The sequence below is a fragment of the Cyrtonyx montezumae genome, unplaced genomic scaffold (assembly GCF_038088225.1).
Source record: "Cyrtonyx montezumae isolate F1298 unplaced genomic scaffold, pur_monq_1.0 scaffold_20, whole genome shotgun sequence".
Classification (NCBI taxonomy): domain Eukaryota; kingdom Metazoa; phylum Chordata; class Aves; order Galliformes; family Odontophoridae; genus Cyrtonyx; species Cyrtonyx montezumae.
This window is the reverse complement of record NW_027071937.1, coordinates 8,245,779-8,268,769: the sequence shown is the minus strand read 5'-3', so window position 1 is coordinate 8,268,769 and position 22,991 is coordinate 8,245,779. Positions and strand designations below refer to the sequence as shown.

General features: G+C 57.3%; 5 protein-coding genes across 6 annotated transcripts; 1 reads left to right on the top strand and 4 right to left on the bottom strand.

The window, feature by feature from the left end:
• Positions 1–266: 266 nt before the first annotated feature.
• On the top strand, positions 267–6,504 carry CIMIP2A (ciliary microtubule inner protein 2A). The gene is made up of 9 exons (XM_065737183.1): positions 267–275; positions 622–748; positions 858–927; positions 2,219–2,412; positions 3,960–4,191; positions 4,806–4,894; positions 5,001–5,014; positions 5,085–5,171; positions 6,394–6,504. The coding sequence occupies exons 1-9, from the start codon at positions 267–269 to the stop codon at positions 6,502–6,504; spliced, it is 933 nt and encodes a 310-aa protein (XP_065593255.1).
• Positions 6,505–7,390: 886 nt separating this feature from the next.
• Positions 7,391–9,133, bottom strand: LOC136049386 (tubulin beta chain). The gene is made up of 3 exons (XM_065737645.1): positions 9,061–9,133; positions 8,883–8,993; positions 7,391–8,592 (listed from the first exon to the last, which is right to left on the bottom strand). The coding sequence occupies exons 2-3, from the start codon at positions 8,941–8,943 to the stop codon at positions 7,532–7,534; spliced, it is 1,122 nt and encodes a 373-aa protein (XP_065593717.1). The 5' UTR covers positions 8,944–8,993; positions 9,061–9,133; the 3' UTR covers positions 7,391–7,531.
• A 2,725-nt stretch (positions 9,134–11,858) lies between these two features.
• LOC136049385 (tubulin beta chain) lies at positions 11,859–13,610 on the bottom strand. Its single transcript, XM_065737644.1, has 3 exons — positions 13,538–13,610; positions 13,351–13,461; positions 11,859–13,060 (listed from the first exon to the last, which is right to left on the bottom strand). Exons 2-3 carry the CDS (start codon positions 13,409–13,411, stop codon positions 12,000–12,002), a joined length of 1,122 nt encoding a protein of 373 aa, XP_065593716.1. The 5' UTR covers positions 13,412–13,461; positions 13,538–13,610; the 3' UTR covers positions 11,859–11,999.
• Positions 13,611–16,333: 2,723 nt separating this feature from the next.
• LOC136049384 (tubulin beta chain) lies at positions 16,334–18,075 on the bottom strand. The gene is made up of 3 exons (XM_065737643.1): positions 18,003–18,075; positions 17,826–17,936; positions 16,334–17,535 (listed from the first exon to the last, which is right to left on the bottom strand). Exons 2-3 carry the CDS (start codon positions 17,884–17,886, stop codon positions 16,475–16,477), a joined length of 1,122 nt encoding a protein of 373 aa, XP_065593715.1. The 5' UTR covers positions 17,887–17,936; positions 18,003–18,075; the 3' UTR covers positions 16,334–16,474.
• Positions 18,076–20,913: 2,838 nt separating this feature from the next.
• Positions 20,914–22,773, bottom strand: LOC136049389 (tubulin beta-4B chain). Of its 2 annotated transcripts, XM_065737650.1 has the most exons (4): positions 22,675–22,773; positions 22,478–22,586; positions 22,292–22,402; positions 20,914–22,001 (listed from the first exon to the last, which is right to left on the bottom strand). In XM_065737650.1, the coding sequence occupies exons 1-4, from the start codon at positions 22,729–22,731 to the stop codon at positions 20,941–20,943; spliced, it is 1,338 nt and encodes a 445-aa protein (XP_065593722.1). In that variant the 5' UTR covers positions 22,732–22,773; the 3' UTR covers positions 20,914–20,940. The 2 variants fall into 2 exon arrangements, with proteins under 2 accessions (XP_065593722.1, XP_065593720.1); XM_065737648.1 differs by having other exon boundaries at positions 22,292–22,586.
• Positions 22,774–22,991: the final 218 nt, after the last annotated feature.

The window sequence follows — 22,991 nt, the reverse complement described above, 5'->3', positions numbered from 1 at the left end:
CTTTGGCTGCTTCCTGCACAGCACGTGGCAGCTTCCCATCGAACTGGGGTTGGTTTTTGGTTGTTTCTCCAGTGCTTCATCCTCTGGAGGGTTGGAGGATTCAGGCTGTGAGTTTGCCGGGTGCCTGGGGGATGCTCTGCTGTTCCTTCTGTAGCTGTTCAGCCAGACCTCAAGGACCAAACCGACCGTTTCAGGAGCTGGGAGAAAGTGGAAGTTCAGCACTTTTTACAAAGCAGCATCCTTTCCAGTGTACATTTCCTATGAAGATGATGAAGGTAATTCTCATCTTGCCTGGAAGCGATGAGCACTGCGCTGCCAGCCCTGCAGGGATGCTGCTGCAGAGGGAATGCCAAAGCAGCTCTGCCATGAGGAGGGCTGTGGCCGTTCAGTGAAAGGGAAACCTGTGTGGCTGTGTGTGCTGTGCAGGTCGCACACGGCTCTCATTTCTGGAGCGCTTCCATCCCATCTGACGTCCTGGAACATTGTGACATCACCTGGGTGGGCTGTGTCCTTCTGTATCATGTTCCTCCGCTGACACACTGACATACGGAGTTTCTCTCGTATCAATAAATCCTAATGGTAACCTTGACAACAGCAAATTTCTACTGTTTCTTTCCTCAGGGCGGCCACTGTGGTCCGACTGCTCGTGTGTGCCTGCAGCCCCGGGCTGTGAGGAGCAGAGCAGTGCACCCTGAGCTCAGAGATGAGCCGTGCTACAGCTGGCACTGCTGCTCGGTGCTGTGCTCCTGTGAGTGCTGTTCTCATGTCTGGTTAAGCCACACACACCCGAAGAGCTGCGGTGCTGCAGCATCACTGAGGTTTCCCGGGTGACTGCTGTGTGCCCCCACTCCTCTGAGCACTGCTGTGCCGTGGCAGCCCCCGGGCACAGCGGCCTCTTCTCCCCCCCAACCCGCACCACATCCCCGGGTGAGTTGTGGGGTTCGTCCCCAGAGTTGGTTCATCTCCAACACAAATAGCTCAGGTTGGGATAAAACAGCACTTCTGATTTCTGATTGGTTTTATGCTTTTAAAGGCACTCTTAAATGTGGCACATAACAAAGGGATGTGGCTCCCGGTGGGGGCAAGCAGTGCCTGGCAGCAGGCTGTCATTGAGGGGTGTGCTGTATGGCACTGAGGGGGACCTCCAAACTGTGTCTTCCTCCGTTGAAAACGAGGAGAGAAAAGTTTCCAGAGCTGGTTTGGGTTCAAAACTGAAATAACTTCTGCGTTGAGGATGGCTGAAGATCTCCTCTGAGTGAATATTTGCGTGGATGTGATGCGTTGCCGGTGAGCTGCTGGAGCCGCACTGGTGGCTGTGGGGTGGGGGTCTCCCTGGCACACAGCTGGGCGTTCTGAAAGGCTCTGTGCACTGAGGGCCTCCGGATGGGGCAGAGCTGTTGGTGAGAGGATGCTCCCATCAGTGAGTTCCTGGTTGAAAAGGAGGACAGTGCAGGCAGGAGTGAGGCTGTGTGTAGGTTCACAGGGGGCAGAGGTGTGTGGGGCCGGTGGTGATGCACCTGGGCTCTGTGCTCCCAGTGCTGAGCAGGAGCAGAGCTCTGTGGGTGTGAGGTCATTGGGGTCAGTGAGGTCTGGGGGCAGCGTGAGCCCTCCCAGGACAGCAGTGTGTAGGGGGCACGGAGGCAGCAGGAGCAAGACTCAGAGGTGCTTGAAGGCATTGAGAAGTCAAACCCAAGGCTGGGAATTGGGGGAAGGGCGTGGTGCGTGGGGAAGTGCTCCCATCCCTGCAGGAATCAGTGCTGCTCCCTGCTCTGTGGTGGAGGCAGCTGCTCATGGGTGGGTTTTGAGATCAATGATCTGCAGAACCCAGGGATTTGTCTGCTTTTTTTTTTTTTACAAGAATGCCATGCAGAGAAGCTCAGCCTGCAGAGTGCTGTGGTTCCTATCAGCCGTGCTGTGGTTCACTTCGTGGCAGATCTGTTCTCTGTAGGCCCAGACCTGAGCTCCTCGGTTTGCCTTGCTTTTAATTGCTCATTAACAGAGTCCTTTCTCAGCCCCACCATTACTTTGTTCCTGATCACAGTTCCTCTGCCCAGCCTGTAATTACTCAGGCTGCGTCATCTGCTCGGATTTATCATCCTGTGCAGCTCCCTGGTGTTGCAAGAACTATTGAAAACCAATGGGAGGAGATCACCGTGCTCCAGTAAAGATCCTGCAGGAGAACTGCCCCGCGTGTTCTGTGTCTCTGTTCCCTCCCCAGCTACGAGGGCTTCGTCCCTCAGTACAACTACCAGTTTGGAGAGACCTATGGCAAAACCACGCACCGTCTGCTGGCGGACCCACGCGTCCGGGGGAGCCCTCGCTCTGTGCTGGCACTGCTGCGCAGGCAGAGGTTCATTGAGGACTTCAGTGGGATGCAGCACAGCCCCCAGCCCTCCTTCCCTGCGCACCCAGGTGAGCAGAGCCCACAGAGTGGCGTGGGTTTGGTCACCAGTGAGGTCTGTGCCACCCGCAGTGGGCTCCTGGGGGATGTTTTTGGTACAGCTCCCTGTTGCGTGGGAGCACAAAGCTCAGGCAACGAGTGCGTGTTGGCATCTGGTGGGGTGCAAGTGTGGACCCCAGGCTGTCTTCAGTGGGATGGAGATAAGTGCCTCAAGTTGTTCTGGGGGAGGTTCAGGTTGGGTATAAGGACACATTTCTCCTCGGAAGAAGAGTGGTGCTGCACTGGCACAGCTGCCCAGGGAGTGCTGGCGTCACCGTCCTTGGAGGTGTTCAAGACCTCTGGAGATGTGGCACTGAAGGGCTCTTTTCTCACTGGGAGTTTGTGGCTTCCTACAAACTTCTGCCCTTTCTCCTCCTCCCAACCATGTTCTGCAGGGCCAGCTCTCCACCAGGCAGTTTTGTTCCCAGGCTTTGTTCCTGGACGTTCCCATTTGCATTTCCTTGGACTGAGTGGTTTGAAGGGACCCAACGAACCAGTTGACCTGGTTGATCTCTGTCATTACTCTCTGTAATTCTTCCCTCCCAACCCCACCACTGTCTGCAGCTGGGAGCTCAGCCTCCTGCTCGCTGCTGACGTGCCAGGATCACAGCCACAAGGAGCACTGTGTGCCTCCATTACAAGCTTTGCCCAACACTGCCCGATTTCTTCAGGCACAATATCGTGCACAACTGCAGTCAGAGAGCCCCCAGCAGTGCTGCAGCTTCAGCAAGCTCAGCACACAAAGGCTGGGATCTTCGGTGAAGCCTTGTTGATGGGAATGAAGGATATTGCTGGTTTCTACCCCTTGGGTCCCATGTTGAGTTTTTCCTTGGGTGCAGTTGCTGGGGACGTGGCTGTGTGGCACTGCTGAGGGGATGTGGATATGGATGTAGCACAGCCTGGTCAGGAGCTGCTTGGAGGTTCCTTGAGTACAAAGGGATTTCATTTTTGGCAATGCTGCCCACAGCAGAGTGTTGGAACTAGATGATCTTTGAGGGCCCCTCCAAGCCATGCTGTGTCTTGTTTTCCTGCTGATGCAATAACTGGTTTGCCAGCTGAAGAAGAAAAGCAGAGAAATGCAATACTTCCAGTTTTTATGGAGGGAATGTTAAGATAATCTTGCTTTAAAACTGGCACGCTGGGTTGGAAGATCAGTGTATTCAAGGGTTCTGTTAGCCTGGACAGCAGTTGGTAGTACAAAGAGTAAATAAACCCTATAAAGTTTCATATAGCGTATGTCATTTTTCATATAATTATGGGCAGATTACAAACCTAAATCCTGGCCACAGCCCCATACCTGTGCAGGAGAAAGGGGCAAATCCCACGGCCAAGGATTTGGTTCGTTAAAAACGAATAAACAAGTCGGACACAGTAAGTTTTCCCATGAGAAAAAGCAGTTCTCTGTGCATGCTGGGCACTGAGTGCTATGGGTCTGCACTCCCACCCTGAGGAGCAGGAGGGGCTGAGGGCGCAGTGCTGGCCATGCCACATCCCATCCCGTGGTGCTGTTTCCCTGCAGGGTACGTCCCCTACACCAGAGCTCCGACCAGCTTCCCAGAAGTGGAGTTAGGGCCGAAGCAAACTGCCCCGGTGCTGGAAGAGGAGGAGCTGATGCACATGGACCCCTGGCACAGCCACGGCAGCTCTAAGCTGAGGGGGTGCCCACCGAGAGAGGCCTGGAGCCCCATGGGGGCACCGGAGGCACAGGAGTGGCGGCTGCCCCCGATCCACACAGCCTGCAGGCAGGGCAGGTGGTGTGGGGCTGGAAACAGGCAGGTGAGGCCTCGGGCAGGCGGTGTGAGAGGATGGGGATGGGTCCTGGGGAGGGATGGGGGCTCAGGACCACCCCACGCTGTGGCTGACAGCGGTGTCCCAGAGCTGTGGCAGCTCGGGGCCGTCCCACCGCCCGCCAGGGCAGAGCCGTTCCCTACAATGTCCATGAGTACTAAAGTTGTATGGATGTTTTCAGGTGGAGCCAGTGCAGCTCATCGCCAGGAGGATGTGGTGATGGGCACACAGCTCACATGGGTTTCCCAGTGGTCCCCCTTAGAAGCACTGGGATTTGCCTCCATCCCTCTGGGACAGCGCTTTGGTCCCCTCATTTCCGCTGGAGCTAACGCAGGGCCAGGGCTGCACTAATCCCTGCAGGGCTGAGATCTGAGTACGGAGCTGAAGCTGCCCAAGAAGAGCCATCCCTGCAGGTCTGCCCTGCTCCCTTGGCCTTAGAAATTGAGGGAGCAGCTCTTTGGGGCCCCAGAAGGACAATGGTGGCTGGGATGGACGGGTTGTGGCGGGGATGGAGGCGGAGGGGAGCAGGTTTTACCAGCTGCCTCTTATGTTTCTGCTTTTATTCTGGGGCTGTGAGAGGTGTGACCGTGCCAGCAGCTGTGAAGGGGGACAGCCAGCTCCCCAGGCTGGATGTGCCCAGAGAGATCCAGCAGAAGGTCATCCCAGGTAGAGGGGAAAAGCAAAGAAGGGCGTTAAGAATAAATCTCACCTCTTAAATCCAATTTAAATGGGTGGATTTGAATGAAGTTTTCCCTTCCTGTGCTCTGCCAAGATGTTATACTTATGGCAGCTCGTTCTGCTCCCAGCCTGGCTCAGCCTCACGCAGCAGTGTGTGCTCTTTCATCTCCATCCATAGGGGACAATGGCGCATCCCGTGCTTCTCCTGGGCACCAATTGCCGGCGGGGTGTGAAGGAAGCCATGGCTGAATTTGACAGGCAGCAGGTAGGGTGTGCACTGCAGGTTTGTTTCAGCACTGCTGCCTTCCCCCCATCTGCAGAACTGGGGTTAGCAGTACGAGGAGGAAAAAGCACCGTGGGGTAAAGCGACGGAGAAAACGATGAGCAATTCTGTGATTTGTTTCCTTGGGAAGCACAGAAAGGATAGATGAGTTCATAAAAGGATTAAGGTTCACGGGAGGCTGTTAAAAACAGCCTGGCAGTCCTTTGCACCTGCGTGGTGGGGACCTTTGCTTTCCTAGCATCTCGTCTCCAAAAGACAAGGACCTTATTTCTACACCCTTCCCCAGAAGAGGAGAAATATCCACACTGTGAAGCTCCCGTTCCATCTCTCGCTGTAGCACTCCCCCATGTCGTGCCACGTCCTCCCCCTACGTGAGAAACAAGCTCCCTCCCACCTCGGTTACAGCCCGCTCCTGCAGCTTGCACCCAGCTCTGCCCCTCACTTCTTAGGAAGCTGCCGGATTTGGGATGGATGCTGCTCCCCATTGCAGCAGCACTCAGGGTTGCAGAGGTTATTTGCAGCACACGAGGCGCTGAAGGGACGAGAAGAAACCACACCAAATTTCTGTCTAAGATGGCTCCTGCCTTCCAGCCTCTGATCTGCCGCCCTCCATCTCCGTTGCCCTAGGTTACGCGCAGAGATGCACCGCGGATCATTTCTCGCTGCATCAGGCGGAGCAGCAAAATCCTCCCGCTTCAGTGCGGCTCTGTGAGGGGCAGGGGGAGGGCTGCAGCTCTGGGGGGGTGCGTGGGCCCTTCCCCCCTCCCCACCCCCCAGGGCAGCACCCGTGGGAGCTCTGGGGGTTTGTGTTTGGCTGCAGCCCCTGCTCGCTGTGACCTCGCAGCAGGTGACGCAGGCTGATTTACACTCTCCCTTCAGCTCACGCACCCTAAGCCTTCCTCTTCCTCCCAGGCTGAGAATTAGGGCTTAATCACCACCGCGGAAAGGCAGAGCCCGACGGAGCCGTGCAGTCACAGCACAGAGCTGCAGCGATGGGGCTCAGAGCATCACGGCTGCGAGAGGAATGCACTCAGGGTTTGGGCCGACGCCAAAGGCAGAGCTGCAGTGAGCTCTGCGGGGCAGAACCTCAGCGTGGGATGGGGGTTAGGGAACTGTAGGGGTCGGAAGCTGCAGCGTGGGGACGGGAGATGGGAGAAGTGCTGTTAGTTGGTAAGGAGTCAAAACGGTGTTACTCTTTTTCCAGTTTCGGGAGAGAAATCCGACTCACGGCTTTGGCAAGAGGTCCCCCCAGACGAGCTGGCCTGGCAGCAGTGCTGGGCTGCTCCCAGCACACGTGGGTTCAGCAGCTGAGTGAAAATGAAAGTCAGTGCCGCTGAGTAACGGCTGTGCCGACGCAGTGCTGCTGGAAGCCGTGCGCTGGGGGGGAAGGCAATGCATTCAGGGGACGACCTCTAAAGGTCCCTTCCAACCCTACGGGGTCCGTGGTTCTGCTCGCTGCTGTGGTTCACCCCAGCACAGCTCGGGGGGGGGGGGGCTGAGCCAGGGGGATCGCTGGGGAAAACCTGTATGAGACAGCATAATGCAGAGGGCACAAATCAGCTGCTTGGAGCGTTACCTCACGCTTCAAATATCTGCCCCTCTCTTCACCTGCAGCAGTGGGCTGCTGGGGAGCTGGGCAGCTGGCCTCCTGCTCCTCCACACGGACGCGTTTCACTGCCACCATCGCTCTAGGAGAAACTTGAAGACAGAAAGCCTGAAGCCCCCAACCCGGTCACCACAGCCGTTTCTCCGTGGAGAAAGCACTCTGCCTGCCCCCACCAGCTACCCCGGGACAGGGGAAAGGAAATCCCCAATGCTCTTTGGCCACAGCCCCGGAGCGCTTTGGTGCAATTCCTCTGCAGCAGCTCTGCTCTGCGTCCGGAGCCACCCAGCTGCAGCAGCACGCACAGCCACTCAGCTCCTGCGCAGGCGGAAGCCTGGCCTGGAATAGGAGTCCACACACAGGCACCTAAATTTAGATGCAGCTTAGAGCTGAGCTCCTCTGTGCTAAGGGTATTCCCCTCCATCGGGACATTCAATTGTGAAGCGGTCACGCTGCTGCACCCTGCAGCACAAGCCACCAGGGCCTGCTGGCAGGAGCTGCCGTGCCTCCTTCCCAGCCCTGCACCACACCTACACGCTCACTTCTGGGAGCAGTGCCTGCAAGGTTTGCCAGGAGGAACAAAGGAGACGAGCCCGTGCACAGTGAAAAATGCTTTAATGTTGCCTGTACAGCATTTGAAGTGACTTGAAGACACAAAGAGGAACACAGCACAGAGGGAGATTTGAATGGCGTTCATATAGCTTTAAACAAAATTTACAGGTGTTCATCTGCATAGCTCCTACTCTGCCTCCTCCTCAGCCTCTTCCTCAAACTCCCCCTCCTCCTCAGCAGTAGCATCCTGGTACTGCTGGTACTCAGACACCAGGTCGTTCATGTTGCTCTCAGCCTCTGTGAACTCCATCTCATCCATGCCCTCACCCGTGTACCAGTGCAGGAAAGCCTTCCTGCGGAACATGGCCGTGAACTGCTCTGAGATGCGTTTGAACAGCTCCTGGATGGCTGTGCTGTTCCCAATGAACGTGGCAGACATTTTCAGGCCACGAGGTGGAATGTCACAGACCGCTGTCTTAACGTTATTTGGAATCCATTCGACAAAGTAACTGCTATTTTTGTTCTGAACGTTCAGCATTTGCTCATCTACCTCTTTCATGGACATACGGCCCCTGAAAACGGCAGCCACGGTCAGGTAGCGGCCGTGGCGCGGGTCACACGCAGCCATCATGTTCTTGGCATCAAACATCTGCTGTGTGAGCTCGGGCACAGTCAGAGCACGGTACTGCTGGCTCCCACGGCTCGTGAGCGGGGCAAAGCCAGGCATGAAAAAGTGCAGCCGGGGGAAGGGGACCATGTTCACTGCCAGCTTTCGCAGGTCAGCGTTAAGCTGGCCCGGGAAACGCAGGCAGGTGGTGACACCGCTCATGGTGGCTGACACTAAATGGTTCAGATCACCGTATGTGGGTGTAGTTAACTTCAGTGTTCTGAAGCATATGTCATAGAGAGCTTCGTTATCAATACAGTACGTTTCATCCGTGTTCTCCACAAGCTGGTGCACCGAGAGCGTGGCATTGTAGGGCTCTACTACAGTGTCTGATACTTTGGGGGAGGGCACAACGCTGAAGGTATTCATAATTCGGTCTGGGTACTCCTCACGAATTTTGCTGATGAGCAGAGTACCCATGCCAGAGCCAGTGCCACCACCCAGGGAGTGAGTGAGCTGAAAGCCCTGCAGACAATCACAGCTTTCCGCCTCCTTTCGTACCACATCTAATACGGAATCAACCAATTCAGCACCTTCAGTGTAATGCCCCTTGGCCCAGTTGTTTCCTGCTCCGCTCTGACCTGGAAGAGAGCCATTTTCGTATTAGATTACGGTCACTGCTTCCTGCTCGCAAGCGAAGCTTAACAGCATCAGGACCCCACAAAAGCCGGAGCACCGGCGGCACAGCAGCACCCACACAACGACGGCACAGACCCGCCGCCCCCGAGCGGATCCCGGCAACGCAACGACGTTACCCCCCCACCTTCCCTTCTCCCCCCCCCAGCACCGGGATTAACCCCTCCCGGGGCCGCGGGGCTTCGGGGCGGGTCAGCCCGCAGTGCGGCCCTGCCCTGCGGCCTCGCTCACTCACCGAACACGAAGTTATCCGGGCGAAATATTTGGCCGAAGGGCCCGGAGCGCACCGAGTCCATGGTGCCGGGCTCCAAGTCCACCAGCACGGCGCGGGGGACGTACTTGCCGCCTGCAAGACATGGATAGGCCGTGAGCGCAGCGCGGCGCGGGGCGAGCGGGGCCGCGCGGGGCCCTACCTGTGGCCTCATTGTAGTACACGTTGATGCGCTCCAGCTGCAGGTCGCTGTCCCCGTGGTACGTCCCGGTCAGCTGGTGTCAGATATCCCCCTTCTGCCCTACGGGGACAGGTCAGGGAGTCCACCAGAAATTGTGGGGGATCTCCCTGGTACCTTTCTCTCTGGCACTTTAGGGAGTTACTCCACCAGTCAATCTCCCGCTCACAGTCCCTGATGGCCCTCAGTCTCTCAACCTCCTCCTTCAATTCAACCACCATGTTAAGCAGATCTTCCACCTGCTCACACCTTGCACAGGAGAACTGCTTAGCACCCTCATCTAGTAGTAGCAGGCTCTGGCACTCCTTGCAACCAGAGACCTGTGTAGCCACGCTTCTAGGCAGACCTTCTGTCTGGGTCGCCACAGCCTTCTTAAGGCAAGCCCTCTGTCTTGTAGAGACCATGACAGAAAAAAATAAAAACAAAGAAACGAAAAAAATTGAGAGTAAATAAATAAATAATGGTTTATAATAATATATATATAGATATGAATTGTAATGTGATACTTCGCGGCCCTCCCTGAGCCCTTCAGGGATATACCCCTTCAGCCCTAATCAGCTGAGGAGTGTGGGCGAGGGCGCTGAAACCCTGGCAACGCCTACGCCTCGTTAACGCCTACCTCGATAACATCTGTGCCTCGTTAACGCTTCGTTAACCTCTCGCGAGAACAGCCGTTGGGACTGCCTGCTCTCACTCGGTTCCCGAGAGACTGGAACCTTCCAGAAACCCACCCTGTACCTCAGTCAGCCATTGCAGCTCCGGCTGTGCCGACTCCAAAGCAGTTGATAACGAGGACTGAGCTATCCACACTGTGGATACACACTGAGGACTGAAATATCCACACTGTGAAGCTCCCGTTCCATCTCTCGCTGTAGCACTCCCCCATGTCGTGCCATGTCCTCCTCCTACGTGAGAAACAAGCTCCCTCCCACCTCGGTTACAGCCCGCTCCTGCAGCTTGCACCCAGCTCTGCCCCTCACTTCTTAGGAAGCTGCCGGATTTGGGATGGATGCTGCTCCCCATTGCAGCAGCACTCAGGGTTGCAGAGGTTATTTGCAGCACACGAGGCGCTGAAGGGACGAGAAGAAACCACACCAAATTTCTGTCTAAGATGGCTCCTGCCTTCCAGCCTCTGATCTGCCGCCCTCCATCTCCGTTGCCCTAGGTTACGCGCAGAGATGCACCGCGGATCATTTCTCGCTGCATCAGGCGGAGCAGCAAAATCCTCCCGCTTCAGTGCGGCTCTGTGAGGGGCAGGGGGAGGGCTGCAGCTCTGGGGGGGTGCGTGGGCCCTTCCCCCCCCCCCCCACCCCCCAGGGCAGCACCCGTGGGAGCTCTGGGGGTTTGTGTTTGGCTGCAGCCCCTGCTCGCTGTGACCTCGCAGCAGGTGACGCAGGCTGATTTACACTCTCCCTTCAGCTCACGCACCCTAAGCCTTCCTCTTCCTCCCAGGCTGGGAATTAGGGCTTAATCACCACCGCGGAAAGGCAGAGCCCGACGGAGCCGTGCAGTCACAGCACAGAGCTGCAGCGATGGGGCTCAGAGCATCACGGCTGCGAGAGGAACGCACTCAGGGTTTGGGCCGACGCCAAAGGCAGAGCTGCAGTGAGCTCTGCGGGGCAGAACCTCAGCGTGGGATGGGGGTTAGGGAACTGTAGGGGTCGGAAGCTGCAGCGTGGGGACGGGAGATGGGAGAAGTGCTGTTAGTTGGTAAGGAGTCAAAACGGTGTTACTCTTTTTCCAGTTTCGGGAGAGAAATCCGACTCACGGCTTTGGCAAGAGGTCCCCCCAGACGAGCTGGCCTGGCAGCAGTGCTGGGCTGCTCCCAGCACACGTGGGTTCAGCAGCTGAGTGAAAATGAAAGTCAGTGCCGCTGAGTAACGGCTGTGCCGACGCAGTGCTGCTGGAAGCCGTGCGCTGGGGGGGAAGGCAATGCATTCAGGGGACGACCTCTAAAGGTCCCTTCCAACCCTACGGGGTCCGTGGTTCTGCTCGCTGCTGTGGTTCACCCCAGCACAGCTCGGGGGGGGGGGGGCTGAGCCAGGGGGATCGCTGGGGAAAACCTGTATGAGACAGCATAATGCAGAGGGCACAAATCAGCTGCTTGGAGCGTTACCTCACGCTTCAAATATCTGCCCCTCTCTTCACCTGCAGCAGTGGGCTGCTGGGGAGCTGGGCAGCTGGCCTCCTGCTCCTCCACACGGACGCGTTTCACTGCCACCATCGCTCTAGGAGAAACTTGAAGACAGAAAGCCTGAAGCCCCCAACCCGGTCACCACAGCCGTTTCTCCGTGGAGAAAGCACTCTGCCTGCCCCCACCAGCTACCCCGGGACAGGGGAAAGGAAATCCCCAATGCTCTTTGGCCACAGCCCCGGAGCACTTTGGTGCAATTCCTCTGCAGCAGCTCTGCTCTGCGTCCGGAGCCACCCAGCTGCAGCAGCACGCACAGCCACTCAGCTCCTGCGCAGGCGGAAGCCTGGCCTGGAATAGGAGTCCACACACAGGCACCTAAATTTAGATGCAGCTTAGAGCTGAGCTCCTCTGTGCTAAGGGTATTCCCCTCCATCGGGACATTCAATTGTGAAGCGGTGGCAGAATTAACTCAAGGCATCACGCTGCTGCACCCTGCAGCACAAGCCACCAGGGCCTGCTGGCAGGAGCTGCCGTGCCTCCTTCCCAGCCCTGCACCACACCTACACGCTCACTTCTGGGAGCAGTGCCTGCAAGGTTTGCCAGGAGGAACAAAGGAGACGAGCCCGTGCACTGTGAAAAATGCTTTAATGTTGCCTGTACAGCATTTGGAGTGACTTGAAGACAGAAAGAGGAACACAGCACAGAGGGAGACTTGAATGGCGTTCATACAGCTTTAAACAAAATTTACAGGTGTTCATCTGCATAGCTCCTACTCTGCCTCCTCCTCAGCCTCTTCCTCAAACTCCCCCTCCTCCTCAGCAGTAGCATCCTGGTACTGCTGGTACTCAGACACCAGGTCGTTCATGTTGCTCTCAGCCTCTGTGAACTCCATCTCATCCATGCCCTCACCCGTGTACCAGTGCAGGAAAGCCTTCCTGCGGAACATGGCCGTGAACTGCTCTGAGATGCGTTTGAACAGCTCCTGGATGGCTGTGCTGTTCCCAATGAACGTGGCAGACATTTTCAGGCCACGAGGTGGAATGTCACAGACTGCTGTCTTAACGTTATTTGGAATCCATTCGACAAAGTAACTGCTATTTTTGTTCTGAACATTCAGCATTTGCTCATCTACCTCTTTCATGGACATACGGCCCCTGAAAACGGCAGCCACGGTCAGGTAGCGGCCGTGGCGCGGGTCACACGCAGCCATCATGTTCTTGGCATCAAACATCTGCTGCGTGAGCTCGGGCACAGTCAGAGCACGGTACTGCTGGCTCCCACGGCTCGTGAGCGGGGCAAAGCCAGGCATGAAAAAGTGCAGCCGGGGGAAGGGGACCATGTTCACTGCCAGCTTTCGCAGGTCAGCGTTAAGCTGGCCCGGGAAACGCAGGCAGGTGGTGACACCGCTCATGGTGGCTGACACTAAATGGTTCAGATCACCGTATGTGGGCGTAGTTAACTTCAGTGTTCTGAAGCATATGTCATAGAGAGCTTCGTTATCAATACAGTAGGTTTCATCCGTGTTCTCCACAAGCTGGTGCACCGAGAGCGTGGCATTGTAGGGCTCTACTACAGTGTCTGATACTTTGGGGGAGGGCACAACGCTGAAGGTATTCATAATTCGGTCTGGGTACTCCTCACGAATTTTGCTGATGAGCAGAGTACCCATGCCAGAGCCAGTGCCACCACCCAGGGAGTGAGTGAGCTGAAAGCCCTGCAGACAATCACAGCTTTCCGCCTCCTTTCGTACCACATCTAATACGGAATCAACCAATTCAGCACCTTCAGTGTAATGCCCCTTGGCCCAGTTGTTTCCTGCTCCGCTCTGACCTGGAAGAGAGCCATTTTCGTATTAGATTACGGTCACTGCTTCCTGCTCGCAAGCGAAGCTTAACAGCATCAGGACCCCACAAAAGCCGGAGCACCGGCGGCACAGCAGCACCCACACAACGACGGCACAGACCCGCCGCCCCCGAGCGGATCCCGGCAACGCAACGACATTACCCCCCCACCTTCCATTCTCCCCCCCCCAGCACCGGGATTAACCCCTCCCGGGGCCGCGGGGCTTCGGGGCGGGTCAGCCCGCAGTGCGGCCCTGCCCTGCGGCCTCGCTCACTCACCGAACACGAAGTTATCCGGGCGAAATATTTGGCCGAAGGGCCCGGAGCGCACCGAGTCCATGGTGCCGGGCTCCAAGTCCACCAGCACGGCGCGGGGGACGTACTTGCCGCCTGCAAGACATGGATAGGCCGTGAGCGCAGCGCGGCGCGGGGCGGGCGGGGCGAGCGGGGCCGCGCGGGGCCCTACCTGTGGCCTCATTGTAGTACACGTTGATGCGCTCCAGCTGCAGGTCGCTGTCCCCGTGGTACGTCCCGGTCAGCTGGTGTCAGATATCCCCCTTCTGCCCTACGGGGACAGGTCAGGGAGTCCACCAGAAATTGTGGGGGATCTCCCTGGTACCTTTCTCTCTGGCACTCTAGGGAGTTACTCCACCAGTCAATCTTCCGCTCACAGTCCCTGATGGCCCTCAGTCTCTCAACCTCCTCCTTCAATTCAACCACCATGTTAAGCAGATCTTCCACCTGCTCACACCTTGCACAGGAGAACTGCTTAGCACCCTCATCTAGTAGTAGCAGGCTCTGACACTCCTTGCAACCAGAGACCTGTGTAGCCACGCTTCTAGGCAGACCTTCTGTCTGGGTCGCCACAGCCTTCTTAAGGCAAGCCCTCTGTCTTGTAGAGACCATGACAGAAAAAAATAAAAACAAAGAAACGAAAAAAATTGAGAGTAAATAAATAAATAATGGTTTATAATAATATATATATAGATATGAATTGTAATGTGATACTTCGCGGCCCTCCCTGAGCCCTTCAGGGATATACCCCTTCAGCCCTAATCAGCTGAGGGGGGTGGGCGAGGGCGCTGAAACCCTGGCAACGCCTACGCCTCGTTAACGCCTACCTCGATAACATCTGTGCCTCGTTAACGCTTCGTTAACCTCTCGCGAGAACAGCCGTTGGGACTGCCTGCTCTCACTCGGTTCCCGAGAGACTGGAACCTTCCAGAAACCCGCCCTGTACCTCAGTCAGCCACTGCAGCTCCGGCTGTGCCGACTCCAAAGCAGTTGATCACGAGGACTGAGCTATCCACACTGTGGATACACACTGAGGACTGAAATATCCACACTGTGAAGCTCCCGTTCCATCTCTCGCTGTAGCACTCCCCCATGTCGTGCCATGTCCTCCTCCTACGTGAGAAACAAGCTCCCTCCCACCTCGGTTACAGCCCGCTCCTGCAGCTTGCACCCAGCTCTGCCCCTCACTTCTTAGGAAGCTGCCGGATTTGGGATGGATGCTGCTCCCCATTGCAGCAGCACTCAGGGTTGCAGAGGTTATTTGCAGCACACGAGGCGCTGAAGGGACGAGAAGAAACCACACCAAATTTCTGTCTAAGATGGCTCCTGCCTTCCAGCCTCTGATCTGCCGCCCTCCATCTCCGTTGCCCTAGGTTACGCGCAGAGATGCACCGCGGATCATTTCTCGCTGCATCAGGCGGAGCAGCAAAATCCTCCCGCTTCAGTGCGGCTCTGTGAGGGGCAGGGGGAGGGCTGCAGCTCTGGGGGGGTGCGTGGGCCCTTCCCCCCCCCCCCCACCCCCCAGGGCAGCACCCGTGGGAGCTCTGGGGGTTTGTGTTTGGCTGCAGCCCCTGCTCGCTGTGACCTCGCAGCAGGTGACGCAGGCTGATTTACACTCTCCCTTCAGCTCACGCACCCTAAGCCTTCCTCTTCCTCCCAGGCTGGGAATTAGGGCTTAATCACCACCGCGGAAAGGCAGAGCCCGACGGAGCCGTGCAGTCACAGCACAGAGCTGCAGCGATGGGGCTCAGAGCATCACGGCTGCGAGAGGAATGCACTCAGGGTTTGGGCCGACGCCAAAGGCAGAGCTGCAGTGAGCTCTGCGGGGCAGAACCTCAGCGTGGGATGGGGGTTAGGGAACTGTAGGGGTCGGAAGCTGCAGCGTGGGGACGGGAGATGGGAGAAGTGCTGTTAGTTGGTAAGGAGTCAAAACGGTGTTACTCTTTTTCCAGTTTCGGGAGAGAAATCCGACTCACGGCTTTGGCAAGAGGTCCCCCCAGACGAGCTGGCCTGGCAGCAGTGCTGGGCTGCTCCCAGCACACGTGGGTTCAGCAGCTGAGTGAAAATGAAAGTCAGTGCCGCTGAGTAACGGCTGTGCCGACGCAGTGCTGCTGGAAGCCGTGCGCTGGGGGGGAAGGCAATGCATTCAGGGGACGACCTCTAAAGGTCCCTTCCAACCCTACGGGGTCCGTGGTTCTGCTCGCTGCTGTGGTTCACCCCAGCACAGCTCGGGGGGGGGGGCTGAGCCAGGGGGATCGCTGGGGAAAACCTGTATGAGACAGCATAATGCAGAGGGCACAAATCAGCTGCTTGGAGCGTTACCTCACGCTTCAAATATCTGCCCCTCTCTTCACCTGCAGCAGTGGGCTGCTGGGGAGCTGGGCAGCTGGCCTCCTGCTCCTCCACACGGACGCGTTTCACTGCCACCATCGCTCTAGGAGAAACTTGAAGACAGAAAGCCTGAAGCCCCCAACCCGGTCACCACAGCCGTTTCTCCGTGGAGAAAGCACTCTGCCTGCCCCCACCAGCTACCCCGGGACAGGGGAAAGGAAATCCCCAATGCTCTTTGGCCACAGCCCCGGAGCACTTTGGTGCAATTCCTCTGCAGTAGCTCTGCTCTGCGTCCGGAGCCACCCAGCTGCAGCAGCACGCACAGCCACTCAGCTCCTGCGCAGGCGGAAGCCTGGCCTGGAATAGGAGTCCACACACAGGCACCTAAATTTAGATGCAGCTTAGAGCTGAGCTCCTCTGTGCTAAGGGTATTCCCCTCCATCGGGACATTCAATTGTGAAGCGGTGGCAGAATTAACTCAAGGCATCACGCTGCTGCACCCTGCAGCACAAGCCACCAGGGCCTGCTGGCAGGAGCTGCCGTGCCTCCTTCCCAGCCCTGCACCACACCTACACGCTCACTTCTGGGAGCAGTGCCTGCAAGGTTTGCCAGGAGGAACAAAGGAGACGAGCCCGTGCACTGTGAAAAATGCTTTAATGTTGCCTGTACAGCATTTGGAGTGACTTGAAGACAGAAAGAGGAACACAGCACAGAGGGAGACTTGAATGGCGTTCATACAGCTTTAAACAAAATTTACAGGTGTTCATCTGCATAGCTCCTACTCTGCCTCCTCCTCAGCCTCTTCCTCAAACTCCCCCTCCTCCTCAGCAGTAGCATCCTGGTACTGCTGGTACTCAGACACCAGGTCGTTCATGTTGCTCTCAGCCTCTGTGAACTCCATCTCATCCATGCCCTCACCCGTGTACCAGTGCAGGAAAGCCTTCCTGCGGAACATGGCCGTGAACTGCTCTGAGATGCGTTTGAACAGCTCCTGGATGGCTGTGCTGTTCCCAATGAACGTGGCAGACATTTTCAGGCCACGAGGTGGAATGTCACAGACTGCTGTCTTAACGTTATTTGGAATCCATTCGACAAAGTAACTGCTATTTTTGTTCTGAACATTCAGCATTTGCTCATCTACCTCTTTCATGGACATACGGCCCCTGAAAACGGCAGCCACGGTCAGGTAGCGGCCGTGGCGCGGGTCACACGCAGCCATCATGTTCTTGGCATCAAACATCTGCTGCGTGAGCTCGGGCACAGTCAGAGCACGGTACTGCTGGCTCCCACGGCTCGTGAGCGGGGCAAAGCCAGGCATGAAAAAGTGCAGCCGGGGGAAGGGGACCATGTTCACTGCCAGCTTTCGCAGGTCAGCGTTAAGCTGGCCCGGGAAACGCAGGCAGGTGGTGACACCGCTCATGGTGGCTGACACTAAATGGTTCAGATCACCGTATGTGGGCGTAGTTAACTTCAGTGTTCTGAAGCATATGTCATAGAGAGCTTCGTTATCAATACAGTAGGTTTCATCCGTGTTCTCCACAAGCTGGTGCACCGAGAGCGTGGCATTGTAGGGCTCTACTACAGTGTCTGATACTTTGGGGGAGGGCACAACGCTGAAGGTATTCATAATTCGGTCTGGGTACTCCTCACGAATTTTGCTGATGAGCAGAGTACCCATGCCAGAGCCAGTGCCACCACCCAGGGAGTGAGTGAGCTGAAAGCCCTGCAGACAATCACAGCTTTCCGCCTCCTTTCGTACCACATCTAATACGGAATCAACCAATTCAGCACCTTCAGTGTAATGCCCCTTGGCCCAGTTGTTTCCTGCTCCGCTCTGACCTGGAAGAGAGCCATTTTCGTATTAGATTACGGTCACTGCTTCCTGCTCGCAAGCGAAGCTTAACAGCATCAGGACCCCACAAAAGCCGGAGCACCGGCGGCACAGCAGCACCCACACAACGACGGCACAGACCCGCCGCCCCCGAGCGGATCCCGGCAACGCAACGACATTACCCCCCCACCTTCCATTCTCCCCCCCCCAGCACCGGGATTAACCCCTCCCGGGGCCGCGGGGCTTCGGGGCGGGTCAGCCCGCAGTGCGGCCCTGCCCTGCGGCCTCGCTCACTCACCGAACACGAAGTTATCCGGGCGAAATATTTGGCCGAAGGGCCCGGAGCGCACCGAGTCCATGGTGCCGGGCTCCAAGTCCACCAGCACGGCGCGGGGGACGTACTTGCCGCCTGCAAGACATGGATAGGCCGTGAGCGCAGCGCGGCGCGGGGCGGGCGGGGCGAGCGGGGCCCTACCTGTGGCCTCATTGTAGTACACGTTGATGCGCTCCAGCTGCAGGTCGCTGTCCCCGTGGTACGTCCCGGTCAGCTGGTGTCAGATATCCCCCTTCTGCCCTACGGGGACAGGTCAGGGAGTCCACCAGAAATTGTGGGGGATCTCCCTGGTACCTTTCTCTCTGGCACTCTAGGGAGTTACTCCACCAGTCAATCTTCCGCTCACAGTCCCTGATGGCCCTCAGTCTCTCAACCTCCTCCTTCAATTCAACCACCATGTTAAGCAGATCTTCCACCTGCTCACACCTTGCACAGGAGAACTGCTTAGCACCCTCATCTAGTAGTAGCAGGCTCTGACACTCCTTGCAACCAGAGACCTGTGTAGCCACGCTTCTAGGCAGACCTTCTGTCTGGGTCGCCACAGCCTTCTTAAGGCAAGCCCTCTGTCTTGTAGAGACCATGACAGAAAAAAATAAAAACAAAGAAACGAAAAAAATTGAGAGTAAATAAATAAATAATGGTTTATAATAATATATATATAGATATGAATTGTAATGTGATACTTCGCGGCCCTCCCTGAGCCCTTCAGGGATATACCCCTTCAGCCCTAATCAGCTGAGGGGGGTGGGCGAGGGCGCTGAAACCCTGGCAACGCCTACGCCTCGTTAACGCCTACCTCGATAACATCTGTGCCTCGTTAACGCTTCGTTAACCTCTCGCGAGAACAGCCGTTGGGACTGCCTGCTCTCACTCGGTTCCCGAGAGACTGGAACCTTCCAGAAACCCGCCCTGTACCTCAGTCAGCCACTGCAGCTCCGGCTGTGCCGACTCCAAAGCAGTTGATCACGAGGACTGAGCTATCCACACTGTGGATACACACTGAGGACTGAAATATCCACACTGTGAAGCTCCCGTTCCATCTCTCGCTGTAGCACTCCCCCATGTCGTGCCATGTCCTCCTCCTACGTGAGAAACAAGCTCCCTCCCACCTCGGTTACAGCCCGCTCCTGCAGCTTGCACCCAGCTCTGCCCCTCACTTCTTAGGAAGCTGCCGGATTTGGGATGGATGCTGCTCCCCATTGCAGCAGCACTCAGGGTTGCAGAGGTTATTTGCAGCACACGAGGCGCTGAAGGGACGAGAAGAAACCACACCAAATTTCTGTCTAAGATGGCTCCTGCCTTCCAGCCTCTGATCTGCCGCCCTCCATCTCCGTTGCCCTAGGTTACGCGCAGAGATGCACCGCGGATCATTTCTCGCTGCATCAGGCGGAGCAGCAAAATCCTCCCGCTTCAGTGCGGCTCTGTGAGGGGCAGGGGGAGGGCTGCAGCTCTGGGGGGGTGCGTGGGCCCTTCCCCCCCCCCCCCACCCCCCAGGGCAGCACCCGTGGGAGCTCTGGGGGTTTGTGTTTGGCTGCAGCCCCTGCTCGCTGTGACCTCGCAGCAGGTGACGCAGGCTGATTTACACTCTCCCTTCAGCTCACGCACCCTAAGCCTTCCTCTTCCTCCCAGGCTGGGAATTAGGGCTTAATCACCACCGCGGAAAGGCAGAGCCCGACGGAGCCGTGCAGTCACAGCACAGAGCTGCAGCGATGGGGCTCAGAGCATCACGGCTGCGAGAGGAATGCACTCAGGGTTTGGGCCGACGCCAAAGGCAGAGCTGCAGTGAGCTCTGCGGGGCAGAACCTCAGCGTGGGATGGGGGTTAGGGAACTGTAGGGGTCGGAAGCTGCAGCGTGGGGACGGGAGATGGGAGAAGTGCTGTTAGTTGGTAAGGAGTCAAAACGGTGTTACTCTTTTTCCAGTTTCGGGAGAGAAATCCGACTCACGGCTTTGGCAAGAGGTCCCCCCAGACGAGCTGGCCTGGCAGCAGTGCTGGGCTGCTCCCAGCACACGTGGGTTCAGCAGCTGAGTGAAAATGAAAGTCAGTGCCGCTGAGTAACGGCTGTGCCGACGCAGTGCTGCTGGAAGCCGTGCGCTGGGGGGGAAGGCAATGCATTCAGGGGACGACCTCTAAAGGTCCCTTCCAACCCTACGGGGTCCGTGGTTCTGCTCGCTGCTGTGGTTCACCCCAGCACAGCTCGGGGGGGGGGGCTGAGCCAGGGGGATCGCTGGGGAAAACCTGTATGAGACAGCATAATGCAGAGGGCACAAATCAGCTGCTTGGAGCGTTACCTCACGCTTCAAATATCTGCCCCTCTCTTCACCTGCAGCAGTGGGCTGCTGGGGAGCTGGGCAGCTGGCCTCCTGCTCCTCCACACGGACGCGTTTCACTGCCACCATCGCTCTAGGAGAAACTTGAAGACAGAAAGCCTGAAGCCCCCAACCCGGTCACCACAGCCGTTTCTCCGTGGAGAAAGCACTCTGCCTGCCCCCACCAGCTACCCCGGGACAGGGGAAAGGAAATCCCCAATGCTCTTTGGCCACAGCCCCGGAGCACTTTGGTGCAATTCCTCTGCAGTAGCTCTGCTCTGCGTCCGGAGCCACCCAGCTGCAGCAGCACGCACAGCCACTCAGCTCCTGCGCAGGCGGAAGCCTGGCCTGGAATAGGAGTCCACACACAGGCACCTAAATTTAGATGCAGCTTAGAGCTGAGCTCCTCTGTGCTAAGGGTATTCCCCTCCATCGGGACATTCAATTGTGAAGCGGTGGCAGAATTAACTCAAGGCATCACGCTGCTGCACCCTGCAGCACAAGCCACCAGGGCCTGCTGGCAGGAGCTGCCGTGCCTCCTTCCCAGCCCTGCACCACACCTACACGCTCACTTCTGGGAGCAGTGCCTGCAAGGTTTGCCAGGAGGAACAAAGGAGACGAGCCCGTGCACAGTGAAAAATGCTTTAATGTTGCCTGTACAGCATTTGAAGTGACTTGAAAACAGAAAGTGGAACACAGCACAGAGGGAGATTTGAATGGTGTTCATACAGCTTTACAACAAAATTTACAGGTGTTCATCTGCATAGCTCCTACTCTGCCTCCTCCTCAGCCTCTTCCTCAAACTCCCCCTCCTCCTCAGCAGTAGCATCCTGGTACTGCTGGTACTCAGACACCAGGTCGTTCATGTTGCTCTCAGCCTCTGTGAACTCCATCTCATCCATGCCCTCACCCGTGTACCAGTGCAGGAAAGCCTTCCTGCGGAACATGGCCGTGAACTGCTCTGAGATGCGTTTGAACAGCTCCTGGATGGCTGTGCTGTTCCCAATGAACGTGGCAGACATTTTCAGGCCACGAGGTGGAATGTCACAGACCGCTGTCTTAACGTTATTTGGAATCCATTCGACAAAGTAACTGCTATTTTTGTTCTGAACGTTCAGCATTTGCTCATCTACCTCTTTCATGGACATACGGCCCCTGAAAACGGCAGCCACGGTCAGGTAGCGGCCGTGGCGCGGGTCACACGCAGCCATCATGTTCTTGGCATCAAACATCTGCTGTGTGAGCTCGGGCACAGTCAGAGCACGGTACTGCTGGCTCCCACGGCTCGTGAGCGGGGCAAAGCCAGGCATGAAAAAGTGCAGCCGGGGGAAGGGGACCATGTTCACTGCCAGCTTTCGCAGGTCAGCGTTAAGCTGGCCCGGGAAACGCAGGCAGGTGGTGACACCGCTCATGGTGGCTGACACTAAATGGTTCAGATCACCGTATGTGGGTGTAGTTAACTTCAGTGTTCTGAAGCATATGTCATAGAGAGCTTCGTTATCAATACAGTAGGTTTCATCCGTGTTCTCCACAAGCTGGTGCACCGAGAGCGTGGCATTGTAGGGCTCTACTACAGTGTCTGATACTTTGGGGGAGGGCACAACGCTGAAGGTATTCATAATTCGGTCTGGGTACTCCTCACGAATTTTGCTGATGAGCAGAGTACCCATGCCAGAGCCAGTGCCACCACCCAGGGAGTGAGTGAGCTGAAAGCCCTGCAGACAATCACAGCTTTCCGCCTCCTTTCGTACCACATCTAATACGGAATCAACCAATTCAGCACCTTCAGTGTAATGCCCCTTGGCCCAGTTGTTTCCTGCTCCGCTCTGACCTGGAAGAGAGCCATTTTCGTATTAGATTACGGTCACTGCTTCCTGCTCGCAAGCGAAGCTTAACAGCATCAGGACCCCACAAAAGCTGGAGCACCGGCGGCACAGCAGCACCCACACAACGACGGCACAGACCCGCCGCCCCCGAGCGGATCCCGGCAACGCAACGACGTTACCCCCCCACCTTCCCTTCTCCCCCCCCCAGCACCGGGATTAACCCCTCCCGGGGCCGCGGGGCTTCGGGGCGGGTCAGCCCGCAGTGCGGCCCTGCCCTGCGGCCTCGCTCACTCACCGAACACGAAGTTATCCGGGCGAAATATTTGGCCGAAGGGCCCGGAGCGCACCGAGTCCATGGTGCCGGGCTCCAAGTCCACCAGCACGGCGCGGGGGACGTACTTGCCGCCTGCAAGACATGGATAGGCCGTGAGCGCAGCGCGGCGCGGGGCGGGCGGGGCGGGCGGGGCGAGCGGGGCCCTACCTGTGGCCTCATTGTAGTACACGTTGATGCGCTCCAGCTGCAGGTCGCTGTCCCCGTGGTACGTCCCGGTCGGGTCGATGCCGTGCTCATCGCTGATCACCTCCCAGAACTGCCGGAGAAAAGTGCGTCAGGGCCATGGGGTGCTCGGCCCCCGCAGGCCGCGCCCCGGCCCCCGGCCCCCGCCCCGCCGCCCGCACCTTGGCCCCGATCTGGTTGCCGCACTGCCCGGCCTGCAGGTGCACGATCTCCCTCATGACGGCTCCGGATCAGCGAACACGCAGCAAGCTCCACTCGCCCCCAACTGACGGCTTAGGCAGCCGCCGCCCCTTATATAGTCGCGGAATGCACGCGCAGCCTTCTTCTCCCCGCCCACTCGGCCCATCCGCAGCGGTCATTGGATGCTCATAACGAGGCTCTAAGAATGCCGAGTTGTGATTGGTCAAGGCCCTGCCACTCAAATACGGGTTCCAACTGCCTCCGCCTATTTGTCTGTTGATTTAACTGCCAGGCAACC

Excerpts from the sequence above, each read along its gene's own strand:
- CIMIP2A (XM_065737183.1), top strand. Across the intron at positions 749-857 it reads CTGCTCGGTGCTGTGCTCCT|CACTGCTGTGCCGTGGCAGC; the intron begins GTGAGTGCTGTT and ends CACTCCTCTGAG. Across the intron at positions 2,413-3,959 it reads CTCCTTCCCTGCGCACCCAG|GGTACGTCCCCTACACCAGA; the intron begins GTGAGCAGAGCC and ends GTTTCCCTGCAG.
- LOC136049386 (XM_065737645.1), bottom strand. The coding sequence starts at position 8,943 with ATGGACTCGGTGCGCTCCGGGCCCTTCGGCCAAATATTTCGCCCGGAT. Across the intron at positions 8,593-8,882 it reads CCCGGATAACTTCGTGTTCG|GTCAGAGCGGAGCAGGAAAC; the intron begins GTGAGTGAGCGA and ends GCTCTCTTCCAG.
- LOC136049385 (XM_065737644.1), bottom strand. The coding sequence starts at position 13,411 with ATGGACTCGGTGCGCTCCGGGCCCTTCGGCCAAATATTTCGCCCGGAT. Across the intron at positions 13,061-13,350 it reads CCCGGATAACTTCGTGTTCG|GTCAGAGCGGAGCAGGAAAC; the intron begins GTGAGTGAGCGA and ends GCTCTCTTCCAG.
- LOC136049384 (XM_065737643.1), bottom strand. The coding sequence starts at position 17,886 with ATGGACTCGGTGCGCTCCGGGCCCTTCGGCCAAATATTTCGCCCGGAT. Across the intron at positions 17,536-17,825 it reads CCCGGATAACTTCGTGTTCG|GTCAGAGCGGAGCAGGAAAC; the intron begins GTGAGTGAGCGA and ends GCTCTCTTCCAG.
- LOC136049389 (XM_065737648.1), bottom strand. The coding sequence starts at position 22,731 with ATGAGGGAGATCGTGCACCTGCAGGCCGGGCAGTGCGGCAACCAGATC. Across the intron at positions 22,587-22,674 it reads GCAACCAGATCGGGGCCAAG|TTCTGGGAGGTGATCAGCGA; the intron begins GTGCGGGCGGCG and ends TTTCTCCGGCAG. Across the intron at positions 22,002-22,291 it reads CCCGGATAACTTCGTGTTCG|GTCAGAGCGGAGCAGGAAAC; the intron begins GTGAGTGAGCGA and ends GCTCTCTTCCAG.